Raw genomic sequence first — 17993 nt, forward strand, 5'->3', positions numbered from 1 at the left:
CGCAAGGCTTTGGGCGTGTGCAGAGGGGGGTGCAGGCGCGCACGGGGATGCGACAGGTGGTCGTGAGCCCACCGGCGGAGCAGGCAGGAGGCGAGGGGCAAGGGGTGCCGAGTGTGCGCACGCAATTTGTTTGTAAAACGTGTTGGGGTACTTCCCATCGCTTCTGCAGTGTTTGCCGGTTGCCGAGGCTGGCTCCTATAAAGCACCTCTATGTACCCCATCCTCACCACGCTCTGGGGTCTCAGCAGTGGCCTGCGGTGGCGCAGACAGGGTTGCTCCCCGTCTGTGGGGACTACGATAAATATAGGGGAATAAGAGGGTCTCGGGCATCTACCACCGAGACTCTCTAAGCGGTAGCTGCCGCGGCACGGAACGGGGGGGGCATGGGACGCCCACAGGGACCCCACAGACTGTAGGCCCCAGAGTTCCGGGGGTCCTACTGTGCGGGGGGAAGGGCTATATGGAATTTCAGTTGAAATTTATGGCTGGTTGAGGGTGGTCTCAGAGACTGAAAAACCCCTTGCGCACCGAATCCCAAAATACACACCGTGCCGCGCGGGTAGCTGCGGCCGCGGTGCGCGGCTCCTCGCCTCGGGCACCGGCTGCGGGGTTGGTCAGGCTGCTTCTCTAGCCCCTCGCTAGCCCTCTTCCAGCCCCCTTCCAGTCCTTCTGCTCTCGCTGTGGGTCTCCCAGAGCAGCTGCTTTACTTTTCCTGTGCTTGAGCCCGCTGAGGAGGCACACAAGTCCGGCCACAAACCCGGCAGTCGCCCGGCTGCATTCCCGGTGTCGTGGCGCGTGGTGGGCTCCGAGCCGGCGGGGATCAATGCCCACACCACCTGGTGGGCTCGCGCGTGCATGCGCCCTGGTCTGGGTTTGGGGTCGGCGAAATCTGGCTTTGAGCCCCGGGAAAAATTTGCTGTTTGCGGTTCGCGTTAAGACCCGGGACTCGGGCATCGTATCTGTCTCGCCAGTGGGTGACAGGGACCTGTGAGCCACTTTTAGGTGGAAGGCAGCTGGGCAAGAGTCAGGTGGTCGCCTGACCTTAGGGCGGGGGGAGGGGCGGCGGGATGCGGCAAGCGGGGCGCATCGCCGGGACCGCATTGCCTGGATCGCTGTATCTGCCAGCCGCAGTCGAGCGAACCGCGTACGCACGCACGCTCCAACCTCGTAAAAACCTAACGCAACCCTCTTCAAATGAGGGGGGGTCGCAGCCAGAGCGCCTCACTGCCCACGCACGTGGCCGCGCTGCGAGGAGTAAAGCTGACCAAGTTGGACCCCGGGTAACGTGTGGAGCCTCCCCAAGGGCGTCTCCTCTCAGCTCTTCGGGGCTACACACTTCCAAGTGCCAACACTGAACTTTGGTTCAAACTTTGGACAACTATGCCCACGCGGAACGGCAAAACCTTTTGGGCATCCACTGAATGGGCCAACTGGGTCGCAACAGTCAACTCGCTCCCCTCCGACCCCAGCGCTGGGTCGGCCATTGGGCTGGGGTCACGCCAATCAAGGCTGCCTGGCGAATGAGCGGGGGGCGTCGGACCGGAAACCGGATATGAGTGGGAGGTCCAATAGGGGGCGCCGCGTTGGAACGCCCTAAGAGGTTATGCGGCCGGGGTGGTTAGAAGCGGATTGGTGGGCGGGCGTATGGCGGCCAGGCCTGGACCGCCACGAGGCTGGGTGGCGCCGTGGGGTTGCTCTTCCTGGCGCCCCAAGTCACCAAGGCTGAAAGGGGAGGTGAGGGCTCTCAGGGACGAACCCTTGTTCTCGCTGATGGCGGTGGGCGAGCCCACCTAACAGGGATCCGCCGCCGGGGTGAGGCGAGGAGCAGGCTTTCCAGGGCCTGGAGGTCGAGTGCCCAGACCCTGAGGAGAGGGGCTTACTGCCCCGCTGCAGAGGAGCGGCGCCAGATGGATGAGGAGTTGAGGTCGCGGGGGTGCTGAGCCCCGCCGAAGTGGAAGGTTAGTAGACGTCGCGGTTTGGAGCCTCAGGGAGGCCACGATGGGGGCCCCAGAGGGACGGTTTGCTCTCGCCAGGCCTCGCGCGCCACCCACGACAGCAAGGAATGGGCACAGGGTCTCTGTTCTACATCCTCATGAGCCGGTGGTAGCATCCTGGTTGTTTGCCAGGAGAGCACGGGCATTGGCGGGTTACAGATTGGGCAGAGAGCAGGCCTCCCTCGCAGAGGCTAAGCAGCATAAAAACGAAAGAAAAGACCTGCAACTGGGGGGACCTTGTTGGAGAAAATGGAGTTTCAGGTGGGCCTCTATGGAGGGATAGATGTCTAGGCTGTGAACAGAAGGGGGGGATGGGAGACATTGGCCTACCACGAACAAAGATCCAACAGTGGGAAACGTGGCACATGGCTGGGTAGAGAAGAGGCCACCTTGCCGGCTCTGGGAGGAACAGTGGGAGAGAAGCAGGAAAAACTGGGTAGGGTTTCTCAGGGCAAGCAGTTTTGAGGCTCTTTTGGTAGGAAATGGAAGAGATACTGACTTTTTTTTTTTTTTTTTTTTGGTCCTCCAAGTGAGTATTTGAGCTTAATTTTAGGACAGGTTTGAGGCAGCGTGGAGGATGGTCCTGTTGACGAGAACAAAGGAGGCTGTGTCTGGTCATGACCTTTAAGGGAGAGAGAACCGTGCACAGGGAAGGAAGCAGGAGGGCTGGAGGGAGGGACTCAAGAGGGATCCCAGAGGACCCTCTAGCGACTTCTGTGCGGCGCACAAAGGGTGGCGGAGTCAAGTCTGGCGCCTGGATGATGGGACACCTATGGGATAGGGAGGTTGTGGAGGATCTGGAGAGAAGCTGGCATGGTGGTGGAGCCAGTCTGGTTTTAGACATGGCAGAGGGGAAGCAAGGATGTACAGTCGGGGTGGAGATTTTCTTCAGCTTATTATTTAGGAGGAGGGGACCGAAGTTTAGAAGGAAGGTAAAGACCCCGAATTCAAAGGGACAGTTACCCTTCTTAGGATATGAAATCACTAGATCAGATAAAACCTTCAAGGGGAGAAATATGTTTGGTGATAGAAGCTCAAACACCTGGAGCACTAGAGAAGAAAAGGGGGAACATTACAGGAGAGAGCAGTGGGCCTAGGACACAATGGGTGGGAGTGCGCCAGAGGGAACAATTTAAGAATTGGTCAACAGATCTCATCTCGATGGTGGTTTCTTAGCCTCTGCACTGGTGACATCTGGGGCCAGGTAATTCTTTGCTGTGGTGACTGTCCTGGGCACTGAAGGACACCTGGCAGCATCCCTAGCCTCTACCCGCTAGATGCCAGTAGCATCCCCTTAGTTGTAGCAACCAAAAATGTCTCTAAATTTTGTCAAACGTCCCCTGAGAGGCAAAATCGCCCCCAGTTGAAACTACCCCATTGCTGTGGGCTGAGAGAGGACCCTTAGATTTGAGCAGGAACTGCCTTTAACAGTTAAAGATAAGTTGGACCAAGGAGAAAAAATTCCAGCGTTTAACTCCAGTGTTCCCCTTTTTGTCCACTCTTATTTTTCTCTAGTGACTGGCTACCAGAATCTGAAAACCCCACATCACTTGGATGAGCGGGGATCAGAGCTGAAACTCCACCACATACCAGCAGTGGGACCTGAAGGCTGCAGCAATGTGGCTGATGTTTGAAAGGCAGCTGGGTAGCCTGGCCACAGGGACCCGAAGAACGGGTATGGTAAGAGCTGGGGGTGATCAGCTGGTGGGCTGACTGGGGGCCACCCTGATTGGTGGGACTGTCTGGCGAGCCCATTCAGGGCTGGTGATCTTGTTGGCTAAGACAGAAATGTGGCCTTGACCTGGATGGAGATGGCCAGAGGGCACAGTTTTTAGGATCTGCCATTGTAATTTTATAATCGCAAAGTATCTGGGGCATAGATTTCTAATTCTGGATGGATTTCTATCGGGGAAGAGGTAAATCTTTTCTGGGAATGAGCAGGAAGGGGGAAGAAAGTTAGTTAATGGGTTCACGCAGCCCAGGAAGAGGAAGGCAAGATAGGCTAGTCAGGGTGCCTGAAGGAAGGCTGAGCTGGGGTGAAGCTGTGGGCCAGGGTCTGGACCCTACCTGACAGGGCGTGTGCGAGGGGCTGCAGTGAGATGAGGTGTCCGTGAGAGGAGGAGAGGACTGGCTCTCAGCACCCAGGTGAAGGGTTCTTGAAAATTACGTATTCTCAGCTCCTTGAAAAGGATAGCTTTTCTCCACTTGATGCTTTAAGAAAGGATGGGGAAACTTACTCATGTTTCAGTTAAATGCTGCACTTCTAAGGAAAGTCCGTCTGTTCAGACCAGATGGCCCAGGCTGGGCCACAGGGAGCAATCGGCTGGCTTTTTGTAAAGAGGTAACCCCAAATGGAAAGACGGTATTTCTTCACCGTTGACTCTGAACGTCACCAGTGCCACCTGCAGGGATGTGGCCCCCTTCCTTGGTGGCTCCACATGACTCCCTGGGCCTCCCTAACTCCATCTTGCGCTATATCAACGCCTCCGTGGCAGCACACGTCACAATCAGTGACCAATGGTCAGGGTACTTATGTTTGGGGACTCTTACTCATTGCCCAAGGCACAGGCCCATCCAGATTTTAAGTAGCTGCCTGTCCGCTTTCTTTTTTAGTTCATCCCTGTATTCAAGAAAGAGAAAGCAAAGTGGAAGAGGGTCCCTTGAGAGGGAGGCGGGGTAGGCAAGAGAGAAGAGAGCAGAAACCAGGAAAACATCTTTGGCCGTGGCATTTCCTCCTAGCAGGGGGCTGGGTGGGGGGCAGTTTGCAGAAGAGCCTTCTCTGCAGCCCCCTCAAGTCATTAGCTGTCAGTGGGTTACTTTCAAATGAGAAGGAGAATCTTTCCACCAGTGGTGAGGAAAAGGCAAAAGCAGAAAGGGGAGGGCAAAGGGAAGCGAATTCAGGCAGCGGTGATGTTTCTCAGCCTCCCGGTGACAACTGTTTTCTGAGTGCTGCCTAACTAGCAACAGGACTTCGAGGCTGTTGAGTTAATTACTGTTCAGTTAGGACTCGCTGCGCCCGCCGCTCTGCCGTTCAGCGTCTCCTCCGCCAGCCGTGGCCGGTGGAGGCGGCAGCAGCCCTACTGCTGTCTGCAGAAGGGCCTGCGTGACCGGGCTGATTCAGGCAAATGCTAAGTGCAAGGAAGATGCCTCAAATGGGTGAGGGTTAGGAGCAGATGCAGGGCTGGTGGTACAAGACAGTGGCAGCCAGATGCAGGAGAAGACTTGACCTGCTCGGAGTAAAAAGCCCCAGGGGCCGAGGGTTCCCACTAGGAATTCAGACCCGTTCGTTCAGCTCACCAGCTGTACTCAGCAGCCCTCATCTTGGACCGGCCACCCAGGTCTGCAGCTAGACCGGCAGGCATCTGACCCCCTGCGCTTGGAGGGTGGGTCCAGACATTCTCCAGTCACCTGGACGACGCTGTGGACTCCAGGCTGGCTGGTGATAGAGTATTTCTGGGGGAGAAGTGGTGGTTCTAGTGCCACCCCGGGAAGGGGACTGAGAGAGAGGGGGCAAAAGTGGGGGGCTGGGATGGCGGGAGGGAATCCGGGAAGAGAAATTTGGCTTCAGTGGAAGCTCTGTTTGAAATTTTGGTGATTCATGGTGGAAATTTCAGGCACCCCGGGTGATTCTTGGCAACGTGATTTGAATTTAAGGGGAATATGGTATATTTCACCTTCGCGCACAACCTCAATTACCCAGAGCACAGTTTCCTAATGAAATCTGAGACGGTAACATAAGCCAGGACACTCAGAAGCCCGCTCTTGCGTTGGGGAGGAGAAACTTGTCTTCTTCAGCGGGGGCGGGGTGGGGGAGTCTTTGGCCCTGCACCCCTCACACCCCTCAAGTTTGAGATTCGGGGACTCTCCCTGAACCAGAATCCAAGCCTTAGGATTTGAGCCATATAAAGCAAGATTTCCTAGGCTGCTTAGTTGAAGCAGCTGAGGTATATGTGTGACAGCTCTACCGCACCTATGAAATTGAAATTTCTGGGCCAGGCCTGTAAGAGACTCTCAGAGGGACAGTGACGTTAACGGCTACTGATCTGAGACCCCCGTTAGCGGCCATCCCTGTCATCCTGGGCTGTGAAGAATGCTCCTCCTGACGCTAAGCTGACGTTGCCCCTGCTGCCACCACGTATTTGAAGACCGCCATGGAGTCGCCCCTAAACCTTTTTCTCCCCCAGTCTCTTGCTTCAACCTGTTCCTTCCAGCCCGAACAGTTATAGGCTTGTGCTCCCCATCTCCAAACCTCATCTTCTCCTTGTCAGGTGTCTTGTCTCCCTCTTTCCTCTTTCCTGTGATCCCCCCCAAACTTTCTTTTCCTTCTGTCATCCTCACGTCTACCCCCTGTTACAGCCACCACCTGCCCCCTCTGTCCATGAAGCCTCCTCTAGCTGTGGCCTTTCTGACAGCTGTGCCCCCCAGCTAACCGGCCATGTGCTCAGCCTAAAATAAGCCCATAGAATAAAAACAGGCCACGTCCACACGTGAAGCTGGGGGAGGCTGCCTACCCTGGAATAGGGAGCTGGGGGGCGGGTTCCGTGGCGCCAGCTCCTCTCAGGTGTCCCGCCTCAACTGGCCGAGTGCTGTCAGCCGATGATGGTGGGCCCTGCACTGCAGACTCTTGGCCCTGGGAGAACTAAGTCACTAGGCTGTTTACTCTGGCTTCTCTGCCATGTGAATTAACTAGACACTAGCACCAGTATCGGTACCAGGGGGCTTGGGGAAAAAACATGAGATGTAAAAAAGAGAAAACAAACATCAGTAAAATTCACCTTATATATAGCCTTTTAATATGTAGCCCCCCAAAAATTTAGAATACAAAACAAAAACGGGATGTTAAATCAGTTAATTTGACATAAACCAGTTTTTTTTAAACATTTGCTTTCTTTATCTCTTGCATTTGCAACAGAGGCAAGACTGGTTTGGGGGGAGTGCAAAAAAAAAAAACCTTAGCTATTACCAGATCCCACAGTACAGAAACATAGATGGTATATCTCTATATCTGTGGTATTCGCATTTCATGGGCGAGGACTAATTAAGAAAAAGATGTCTGAAGAAGCTCCTGGGAGGGAGTGATAGAGAAAAAAAATAGAAAGGTTGAGAAAACTGGTTTATCCTAACTAGCTGCAGCCTCTGGGCCATTTTTTCAGGTCTCACCTAACCAGGGCACTTGAAAGTGTTACCAGCACTTGTGGCCAGTTAAGCAGCGGGGCTGTTAAGTTTGCTGCCTCCCAGAGCGGCCAGCATCTCCAGGCTGCAGTGCTCCGGGCCAGGCTGGCTCCAGTGCTCCCTGCCCCGACCCTGAGATCAGGGAGAGCAGGTGGGAAAACGAACACACCTAATACAAACACTAAGTATCTGCTCTTGAGGAGGCCATTTCCCACCCCCACCCCCACCCCCCGGTTAGTAATAGGACACAGTGGAATTCTGAATTCTCTAACCTGCCTGCTTGCTTGCTTATTTACTTATTTATCATTTATTTATTTCTAACTGGCCTCGAAACCATTTTTGCCCCCAATTCAAAACCAGATTTGGGAAAATCAAATTAGATCAACACAAAACAGATTTCTTCACAACTGGTGCTTTTATTCTATCAACCTTTAACGTTCGGGGGGGCCGGGGGCTCCTTTAGCATTAAAATCATTGGTATGAGTCAAATTGGGCAACTCCGGGTTTCTTAATCAACCTCCAAGTGTTGGGAGCAGAAAGGGATGCTAGGGCTACCTCTTCAGCTACTTCATTTTCCACGTGAAGAAACTGAGGCAGAGGCCACTGGGTCTGACCCGAGGCTGCTGGGCAGGGCCAGGGTGAGAAGAGCCTGAGGTCTTAGACCCTGCTTCCGAGCTGTGGGGCATCAGGATTTAGAAAACAGCGCCATGAATGTCAAACCCGCAGAGCAGGAGGAGGGAGGAATTCCATCCCTCATTCTGGAACACGGGGATTAAAGATGTAATATGAGAATCTCATTCCCCCTTTGCTGGACAATTTTTAAGAGAAGGGCAGCACTTGAGCTGGCATATGACATCACTCTGAAAGCTTAATTTGATTCTAGTGATTTGCTGTTATAGGTCACCTTTCTGTTAAAGAGACATATTTTCCCAAACACCAAAGTTTCTGCTCAGTTTCCTCTCGATAGCCTCCCTTTACATGAAGAGCAGTAATAATACAGACAAGTAAAATCCATGCAGGTTATTTAAAACAAACAAACAAAAAAACAAACCTCCTTCATACCAACACAGAAGTTTCAGCTTTCTTTCTCATTAAACCCTCTACCACAGCTGCTAAAAATGAGGGCTGAAGGGTAAAGGGCTGATAGCAATTCCAGGGGGAAAAAGTTTCTAGTGCGTTAAAGAAACACCATCTTAAAACAATCCCAAACTTCAAAATTCCCAATTCCTGAATTCTGATAAACAGATTAAAAGTCGTTTGCCAAACCTCAGAAGTAAACCTACACCGGATTGTTGACACCACACAGTATTTGAACACTGCTGCATGACTTTCCAACTCAAAAAGTTCAGTGCAAAGAGCACCTTTGCCCAAGAAAAAGCACATTTCTATTAAGCAAATGATTGATGTCGCAAAATTAAAAATCCTGAGTATCAGAGCATCCAATTTAAGCAGCTTTCTTTAACTAGCTTTACCGTCCTTCCCCTCCTCTTCCTCTTTCTCTCCAATCGAAACCTTATAACTGGCTGGTAATTCACCCCTGTGGTCAACTCTTAAGGTCTGCTGTTTTTGAGACCATTTCCTAAGTTCCAAGGGCAAGTAAGCCCATTCAAATGCTAACACCCCAGTTGAGCCGGGCGAGACAAAGGGCGAGGTGGGAGACTAGTGAGTTGGGAATGCTTGGAAAACTTGCCAGAAATGCCTCTAGAAAAGAGAGGCAGCTGAACACCAGTGCCTTAGGTAGAAAGAGGTTTTTTGAAGCGTCTCTGTAGCAAAACCCCCTCTCCAGTGGGGTGAGTCCTGGTCATAGGGGTTTGGTGCGCTCCGCAGTTGTTTTGGATGTGCCTAATGACCCTTCCACCCTGGAATCAGGATGGACGGATGGGGTGGGGGAGGGGAACTGAGTTGGGGAGGGCTGTGTAACAGGTTTTCACAATCAGGTAGTTTATGCAGGAGCATCTGAAAGACGGCAAACTGTGTGTTCCTAGATGCCCCCCCCCCCCCCCCCCCCCCGCCGCTCCGCAACAACTAACCTGGTGTATTGGTTACAGTTAAGAAAGACAGCCTCTCCATATGCAGGCTTCAGGTTAAAAAAAGAGCCCAAGACTGGGGTGACAGGTGTGGGCTAGGCACTGACGACTTTAAAAAAAAAACTTGTATATTCATACTGCAACAAGGCGATATGGTAATTTCTCTAATGAAAAACCCAGCTCTGCGGGATTTTTCGGGTACCCAAAACTCCCCAGCCTGTGAGGGCAGCCCTCACACTGAAAAGCACACCAAAAAAGCCAACCGCACCCTGGCTGATTTTTGCCTATTCACCAGAGACATTTTACTGGGTGAACTCAGGCTGCTAAGACGTTGACAGGAAAAAAACAGAACACTTAATACCACGGAAAGGAACACAGAACCGCTGTTTTTACACTAAGTAGAAATGTCAGCTTTGGGGAGCCCCATTTCACTCAGGCAGTTTCACGCTTTAAAGCCAAAGCCAGGGCACAGCGGACCCTTGGACAAGTCCTCGGCAGCCTCCAGACTTCTGGACATGTCCCCGCCGCCCAGGGGAGCCCCCTTCCCAGTATATTTACTAGTGAAGACCAGAGCAGCGTCCAACAGCCATCAGTCAACGTCGCAGCCCAGCATAACTAAGTTCTGGGGCTCCACGACGCCTTTCCCAGGGAAGAGACCTGGAAGGAAGACCCTTTAACGTATGTTCCTTCTGGCCGCAACCTTATCTTAGGAGTCCAAGAACCCGACTCGTCTTTTCAAGTCTCAAAACGTTTCACTTTCCCCCCCAAATCACTCATCAGAATAGCTGTTTCAAACCGACGCCAAACGAGACGCGCGCGCGCACCAAGATAAGGCCAATTTCCAAATCGGGTGAGGTTTTGTAAATACAGTTCACTAACCAGTCTTTTCCCCCAGGATTGGTGAGAAAGGCACACTTTGCGCACCGAAGATGCGATTGCGGCCGTTCTTGTGCTCCGACACCAGGGCAGCTTCGCCTCCAGGTTACAGATTCCAAACTTAGCTCCGCCCGAGCTGAAAATGGCCGGTGCGCGCAGCCTCCCCTCTCCTCCCCTCCCCTCCTCGAGGCTGCCGTAGCCGCCGGCCCCTGCCCCCTCTCGACCGATCGCCCATGGACTTGCGTCGTCGGATCCAACACCTTTCCCCAGCTCGGCGCGTGCCGCGCTCTTTTGGGGACGTGTTGTAGGGTTCCCTGGTGACAGGCGCGTCTCCCTCTCCAGCTTGTTCCTTGTTCCGCTTTACCTTTCCGCTCGTGACCGGCTCGCTGACCTCTTAGCCCCTCTCTTACATCCCCAGGCCCTTGCGCAAACAGCCCGGGACCTCTCCAGCCAAGCTGCACCCAGCCCCGCCACCAGACTGCGCCAAAAGGCGATGCCCCGACGTGACCAAGCCCACGCCACCAACCCTGGTAGCCCGTTGGGCACCTCCCAAGACTCCCGTACCTCCTCTGCCTGCCCTCCAAGCACCGGTGACTCGTGGGGAACCGCCGGCCGGCTCTTAGAGGTCGGCTCCGGGGCGTGCGGTCAGGTGCGCACGTTCTTTGCTGCGGTCTCCGGCCCCGCGATCGCCCGGAGACGGGCGGTGGCGGCCAGGAGAGGCGCGCAGCCGCGGGGGCACTGGCGCCGGGGTCCGGCGGCTCCAAATTGACAGCGACGGGACCTGGGCTCTAGACTCTGAGCGTCTTAAGCGGCGCGCGTGCGCGCGACTTTCCCGGGAGCCGGCCGTCTCCGGAGTGTTGCCCAATCCCAGCCCGGTTGGTATTCGCGCATTGCAACAGTGTCGCTACAGCCGGGCGGCTCTGCTTTCTGAAAGTTGGCGCGAGCACCTCCGCACCACGTTTCTGGCACCCGCCAAAGCCAACTTGTGTGAGACTACTTACTCTAGGAGGGAAAACACGTAAAACAAGTGACTTACCCGTGCCTTCTGGGTGTGCAGCTCGAAACCTGGGGCGCTCCCGGAATTCAGTCGTGCATCCTGGACACCAGCCTGGAGACCTCAGGCTGTCTCCGGAGGGGCGCGAGGAGCGCCCCGCCGCCCAACAAGCCTTTGGCCACCCGGGCGCCCGCCAGCGCCTTGCGGGAGATTCGTGGAGCTCTTCCCAGCTCGCCCTGCGCCCCCGCCTCCAGGGCTAGCTAGCTGAGCCCGCTCTCTTCCCGCCTTCCTTCTAACCTGCCTTTTCTCCCTCCCTTCCTCCCGCCGCTCCTGCACCGACCCCAGACTCCCCAGTTTAGCGGTGGGCCACCAACCTGGGTCGAAGAAAACAAGGAGAATCTGGGGCGCGTCCTCCATTAGTGACGCCGGATGGGGATGGGTCCCCTTTTGGAAGGAGACTCCGGAGATGGGTCGCGGCGGGTGGGCTTCCTCGGCTTGCAGCGCCGGCGCCGCTGCTTCTCCTTTGGCTGCTCAGACTCCTCGGGGTCCCTCGGATCCTTGTCCTCGGGCTTCTCTCCTTGTCTGGGGCTCTCAGACTCTCGAGTGCTGGGCTGCGCGCGACTTGGGGAGGCGTCGGGGCTCTGCAACCTTAGGGCGTTGAGACGCTCAGTGAGAGACTGGTCGAAGGTGCGGCGCTTGGGCACCACGGGGCCGCGCTCGTCCTCGGGCTCGGTCTCGGGCTCAGTGGCGGGGGCGGTCTCAGGCTCGGTCTCGAAGTCGGTGTCCGACTCGATTTCAGACTCGGTCTCGGTCTCGGATTCGTAGTCGAACTCTTCCTCGTACTCCAGGCACTCGGGGAGGGAGAGCTCGAGGTCTGGCTCCTCGTGCTCGTGGTCGGATTCGGGGGGCTCGGGGAATACCTGGGCGGCGGAGCGGTGGTGGGCGTTAAGGAAGCTCCGGCGCTGGGCAGCCGCGCGCTGCTGGGCGCGGGCGCTGGAGGTGGCAAGGGCGCGAAGGAGCGCGATGGAGCAGGAGAGCCAGAGGAGTGCGGTGGCTGCCCGGCGGCCTAGGGGTGGGCACAGATCGTTGTAACTGTGGCGAGCTCGGCGCCCTTGCTGAGCTCGGGATCTGCGATCCATCCTCATGCACGCTCGGCGAATCCGACCCACCCTCTGGCTCTGCAGAGAGCAGCTCCGAAGAGCATCGGCTGCTAGAGCCGGAAAAGGTGCTCCTCGCGAGGTTAAGAAGCTGGGTCCGGAGGTCCCAGCCCCACCTCGGCGCGAGGAGAAAAAGGGAAGCACCTACCTTCTTGACCACTCAACTTTCTAAAGCTCCGCGCCTCTATTTGCCTCTCTGGGCAAAAAGAAGGGATGGGAAAAGGGGAGAAAAAGTCTATCTCCTCCGCAGGCTCCTCTCTCTAAGTCTTAGACCGCAGCCCAAGACTCGGGAGAGGTGCCTCCACTGGTCCTCTCGCCTGGGAGAGGAAAGAGGAGACTGAGGCGAAGACGAACGGGGCGGAGAGGTTCAGCAAAGTTGCGCGCCCGGACTTCTGCCGGGCATGTGCAGTAGGGAGGCGGGGGCGGCTCCGTGCGAGTTGCGCAGTGGCGCCGAGCCCGAGGCGTAGACCCTAACGGGCCGGCAGGTGGCAGGAGGGAACCTTGTTTGAAAGGATTTGGGCGATGGGAGCGGCTGGGGGCCTGGTGGGTGCCAAGGAGCGAGCGAGCAAGCTAGCTACAGGTCAGAGTGCTTGCGCAGCTAGGCATGAGTTCTCCATGGGGTCCGTACCGCTCCCCAGCTTCTCCAGGGTTATCGATAAGTTGAACAAAGCCCGAAGCAGCTAAAAACCAGACCGCAAAATTGCGGATATTCCGGAGGAATGAGCATCTGTACGTCAGTATTAACGGTGCGGTTCCGGGCATTTTCCAGGGGCTCCGTAGTCTGAGCATGGTAACCTCAGGCAGTCATTAATCATGAGATCGCCTTTGGCAGACCTGGCACAGTGACCGTAATCTGAGCAGTTTCCAATACCCCCAACCACCACTGCGGCCTCAAGAGACTAATTAGTTACCTAACAGGTAGATGAGTATCTTCCCTAAGAAGGACCCCCACAGACGGACGGGGGGATAGTTTACACGTCCCCAAGCCCGTTGGTGGGCCACCCTGAGCTCTAGCTGAGAACATGTGCCGAAAGTCTAATTAGCTGGAACCACGAGTTAATATCTGGCTGATATTCAGTAGGTGCAGCCAATTCTCTGCCCCTGGGGGGCGCTGCAGGGCGATCAGCTCTCAAGGAGACCGCTGGGTACCATTCAAAGCTCTTTTCATAAATAGGTTTTCAACAAAGTGAGTTCATTCGACAAATATTGAGTGCCTAGCACATGCCAAGCTCTGTTCTAGGTGCTGAAGATAGAGTAGGAAGAAGAAAAGGAAAGAACAGAAAATCTTACGTTAAGGAAAGGGTACTTAGGATTAATCTGCTGTTACTCAGAGCATTAAACCACTCAGGACTCCCTCCTTACCCACCAACATTGTTTAACCCGGCGTGCATTCTAGTGAGAAAATTATTGGATCAACCAGAACATTAGGGCTCAGGGACAGCTAGACACCCTAGGTCATGTCGTTGAACCCCAAAGGAAACGAGTCCATTTCTTTCCCAGCCCTGGAAAATCAAATGAGCTCCATGTCCTCCTGGAGGGGGATCCCTGGAGTGGTCGTTGCTCAGGCAGGATGGTACTTCGGAAGCTCTGGGGTTCCAGCTGTAACCTGACTGCTGCTTCTGGGTTGTGCATGCCCTCCCCATTAAAATACGGAGCATCACTTTTGCCCTTGTGACAGGTCCACCGGTGGTATAACTCAGAGCAAAACCATCTTCCTAGAATCTGTGGAAGCAACAAGGCTTTACAGGTGGGACAGGTGGTTTTTCTTGTCTTTGAATCAACATGGGGGAAACCTGAAGAGTCCATGAGGTAATTCTGCCTTCCCTTCTGAGGTGGTCCACCAGGTGTCCCCTCCTGGCACTGCTTCCTGGGGCCCGAAGTGTCCTGCACCCACAGCTCTTCCTCAGTGTGGTGTGACTCACCCTTATCCCTCGCGTACCATGCCTGCCTTAGAGCTGCTGAGCCCAGAGTTAAGACCTTAGTGAGATCCTAGCGACTGTTTTGACTTGGGGAGGTTTTGTTTCTGCATCTTCTCTGGGGATGGTCTTGAATGCTCCTGCCCTGTCTTCTCGGCTGTGTCTATCTCGCATCTTGTTTTCATCAAGTTAGTTTGTAGCATTACAATACTGATCGGTCTAATAAAGTGGGGTTGATTGCAAACTTCGTAAAAGGACAGATGTCTGCATTCTCGTTGTGCTCTCCTCCTTACCACTTTGCAGAGCGACTGAAAGGGTTTTATTATCACAGGTGTCTGGATGGCTCCAGTCATCATATGGCTGGTATTAGGGCACACGGGACAGGGCCCTTTGGAGCTGCAGGTCTCAAATCCTGGTCTCTCAGCCCCAACCCGAGACATTTCCAAAGGTTCTGCTCACACTGACACACCCACTTGCTTTCTTCAATCAGCGCAGCCCTCCGGACAGTGAGTGGAACATAAAGACATCATTCGAGTGGTTCTCAGGGCACACTGGGAAAAAATCAGGAATATGTGGGTGCTGCTGAATGCCCTTTCAAATGGAGACAAATGCCAGCTGTCAGCAACGAGGTGGATTATGATTCTTTAGTGTACATAAGAAAGTACTTCGTTTTGCAAAAGGAGTGCTTTCTGCCTATAATGGAGCTGGCAGCCCGGAGCCGGTCCACTAATATAGATACACCAAGATCGCCTGCATTATTAAGAAGTGTGCATTACATAATACGTATTTTTGGACTAGATTCTGCATTACGAATGCACTTTCTTTGCAAGATGCATTTTAATCAGCAAATGAACATTTAACAAAGCACTGCATTTAGAGCCCCAGTCATGTATAGTTACAGATACATTTCTGGCGTGCATTCGACATGGACTCTGGGAGCAGGAGGACCTCGCTGAAATACTGTTCCATCTCGCATTTAGTGCCGAGGCTGAGCAAATGGCCCTGTGCAGAAAGCGCTCTTTAAAATGCATTACGTGCGTGACTTTCAAAGTGCTTGCTGCAGAGTGAATCTCTAAAAGGAGCAAGTGGGTGTTGAGCAGCCTCGGGTTGTTACCAGGCAAAGGAACGAGGGGCTCTGTCTGTCTGCGGTAAATAAAATGTGGACGTATATCACCGGCCGGGCTCTGCCAGAGGGAGGCTCCTGAACCCGTTGGACGGGAAAGCGCAGCTCCCAGTTCATTACGATCAGGTTCTTATTTGGATGAATCGTGAAGAATATTGTCTTCAGCCCCTTTAAGGATTGTCCTGTGGAAAAGGCATTAAGATGTATTTTATGTGGCTCGGGAGGGCAAAATTAGAACCTATGGAAGGCAGTTTCAACAGGCAGATTTCAGCTCAGCCCAAGGAAGGATATTCCAACAATGAGGGCTCTGAAATGGAACGGCTGTCAGGAGATGGTTGGCTCTTTGTCAGCAGCGGCGGCGTTAAATCAAAGGACAGATGACCACATAGTAGAGATGTTTTCCTTGGGACTTCTGAGCCAGGTGGGATTAGAACTCCATGCTCACCAAGTTTTTTTCAAGTCAGATTCTGGTTCCAGGCAAGGGATCTGGAGGCCCCGGGAGAGAGAGGCTGGGGGCTCTATTGATGCACATGCTCTTCTGACTTGGCTTCTATTTTAGAAGCATTGGAAAGTGCAGGTGCCTCGGCGGCAGGCAGGAATGTCTGGGTGGCAGTTTCAGGACAAGAGCAAACAAGTGTCAGTGATGGAGCCTCGGCCACCGATGGACCTTTTGTGACCAGGGTAGGGCTCTGTGACTCTCCGCTCTGCAGCTCATTTGCTGAAGCAGAGAAATCCGTCTCTGTCTATTAATTGCATCGGGCCTCTTTGCCTCCCCTCCCTGAGCTGTCTCGGAAGTTAAAAATGATATCGGCTATTGAGCAATCACACGTTGAGTCACTTCTGTGACCAAGACACTCTTCCAGGCATCGTGGGGGGACGGAGGTGATTGAGAAGTGACCAACGCCTGTCATCTGACAACACGCATATCAATGTGAAGTGCCCCCAACTGTTAAAGAGTGGATTGCCAACAGGTGCCACGTTCTCAGCCCTTGCCAGATAGATAAGCCAGGGAGGAAGCTGCCTGGTGGTGGTTAACAATCAGGAAGAGTTCATCGGGTGGTTTTCTGAAAGAGGTGGGCTTTTACCTCGTCTGACTTTGAGGTTTTCCTTTCTTTTTTTTTGAAACCTGTTAGAGGAGTGCTTTCCAGCCACTTCTTCCCGCATGCCTACTGTGTGCGAAGCCCTGTTCTTGTCACTCTGGGGGAGACAGATGACTCAAGTGAATTCTCAGAAGGCTCGCCAGGCCATCGTCATGGGTCCCCTTGGCACCAACACGTTTTCCAAGATGAGACACAAAAGTTCGGTTCTGCTCCCCCAGGCGAGTGGGTACAATCACTCGTGAACACGTTTTTTTGGACAGTCATTGATAAGGACTATTTTTAGAGATGGAGAGCTTTTCAAACTTTCCTTTGGGTAGAAATGAGCTCAGGGAGTATGACGTGCTCCCCACCACTGACTGTGGCAATCAGCCAGAAAGGCGCAGGCCCACTGGGAACTTGGCATTGCCTTGCTGCCCGCCCCCCCTCCCCCCCAGAGAGGTCGGGTACAATACAAGAGCACGTGGCTCGCTCTTCTGGGGCGCCACGCCGCTGTCCCTCGGACGGCGCTGGTATCTGTCGGCTCTCACCGGTAGAAAGGGCGACGGGCCCGGGCCCCTGATTTTGTGACTTTGGGGGTGTGCCATCTAGAGCCAGAGGCAAACAATAGGGGGAAGTCATCATCTATTTGACATGGCTGGCTTCTGTCCAGGCCTTTGTTGGGATTACAATGTTCTATTTGTGCCCTCCGTTTTTAAATGGAGATAGGATCAGAAGTGAACTGTGCCCCTGTGCAGAGCTGCCGGGGTCATCCTCTCGGGCGTGGCCCTTCTTTTCTCTTGGCTTTGTGCGCTGTCGAGGTAATCCTGCCAACGCCGCATCCACCTGCCTGCCTACCTGCTTGCCTGCCTACCTACTCCTGTCAGGGGAGGAGCAATTTCTAGGCTCTGAATCCAACAGGAAGTGTCTGGAAGGCCCCTCCCCCAGGCAGAATGTAAGCTTGGGTGGGCAGGTCCTCCTGGGGTGTGGTGCCTCCCTTCCTCTGCTGTGGCTCTGGCTCTCCGCTTTCACGTGATGTGTGGTCCCTGGTTCATGCTGGACTCTGGCCCTCTGCCTGGCTCTGTCCTGGAGAAACGGCGACTGGATTCTGTCACCTGTCCTGCCGCAGCCTGCCTGGTGCTTTCCCGTGGCCGGCGCTGCCCGTGGCCCAGGTGGTGCTGGTGTCAGCTGTGTCCTCTGCCCTGCACAGCTGCCCCTCCTGAGGCTAGTGGGCGGTGGCTGAAAACGCTGCTGATTGCAGAGGACCACTCAGCTGTCAGGAACGTCCTGCGGTGCGTGCTTTAGCTTTTGTCCGGTCTCGCACATGGTCCCCCAGCCTCTGGCAGTGACAGAGAGCCTCAAAGTTGTTTTTCTGTTCTCTGCTGAGGGTCTGACTCACCCCTTCAGGCTTGGTGGGGGAGTGAGGCAGCAGCGGGGCCGACGGAGACGGTCTCGCTGGTTCATGGTGGCGCTCAGAGCTGTCCTGTCAGCCCAAGCTCTTCAAGACATGATTAGACCAATTTTACATATCTAGTCACTGAGGCTTCGGTAGATTAGGACGATTTCTATATGTGCAAAGTGAAGTGGAGAATTGAGGCAATTATCTGCAGGCAAGTGATGCTGGGCTCTGTAATCAGCCCGTCCTCACAACTGGGGGA

At 54.4% G+C, this 17993-nt stretch overlaps 1 protein-coding gene and 1 long non-coding RNA gene across 3 annotated transcripts in view; one reads left to right on the top strand and one right to left on the bottom strand.

Annotated features, from left to right (window-relative positions):
- The first annotated feature begins 1611 nt into the window (after positions 1-1611).
- LOC131740379 (uncharacterized) overlaps positions 1612-17993 on the top strand; it is a 32439-nt gene continuing 16057 nt past the window's right edge. For both annotated transcript variants that reach the window (XR_009330919.2, XR_010836522.1), the window contains exons 1-2: positions 1612-1958; positions 3510-3674. This is a non-coding gene — a long non-coding RNA (uncharacterized lncRNA). The remainder of the gene's footprint in view (positions 1959-3509; positions 3675-17993) is intronic.
- LOC131740374 (neuroendocrine secretory protein 55-like) lies at positions 11442-12581 on the bottom strand. The gene has a single exon (XM_059036125.2). It carries the CDS (start codon positions 12206-12208, stop codon positions 11480-11482), a length of 729 nt encoding a protein of 242 aa, XP_058892108.1. The 5' UTR covers positions 12209-12581; the 3' UTR covers positions 11442-11479.

Source organism: Kogia breviceps, chromosome 14 (genome assembly GCF_026419965.1).
Source record: "Kogia breviceps isolate mKogBre1 chromosome 14, mKogBre1 haplotype 1, whole genome shotgun sequence".
NCBI classification, from domain to species: domain Eukaryota; kingdom Metazoa; phylum Chordata; class Mammalia; order Artiodactyla; family Physeteridae; genus Kogia; species Kogia breviceps.

Excerpts from the sequence above, each read along its gene's own strand:
- LOC131740374 (XM_059036125.2), bottom strand. The coding sequence starts at position 12,208 with ATGAGGATGGATCGCAGATCCCGAGCTCAGCAAGGGCGCCGAGCTCGC.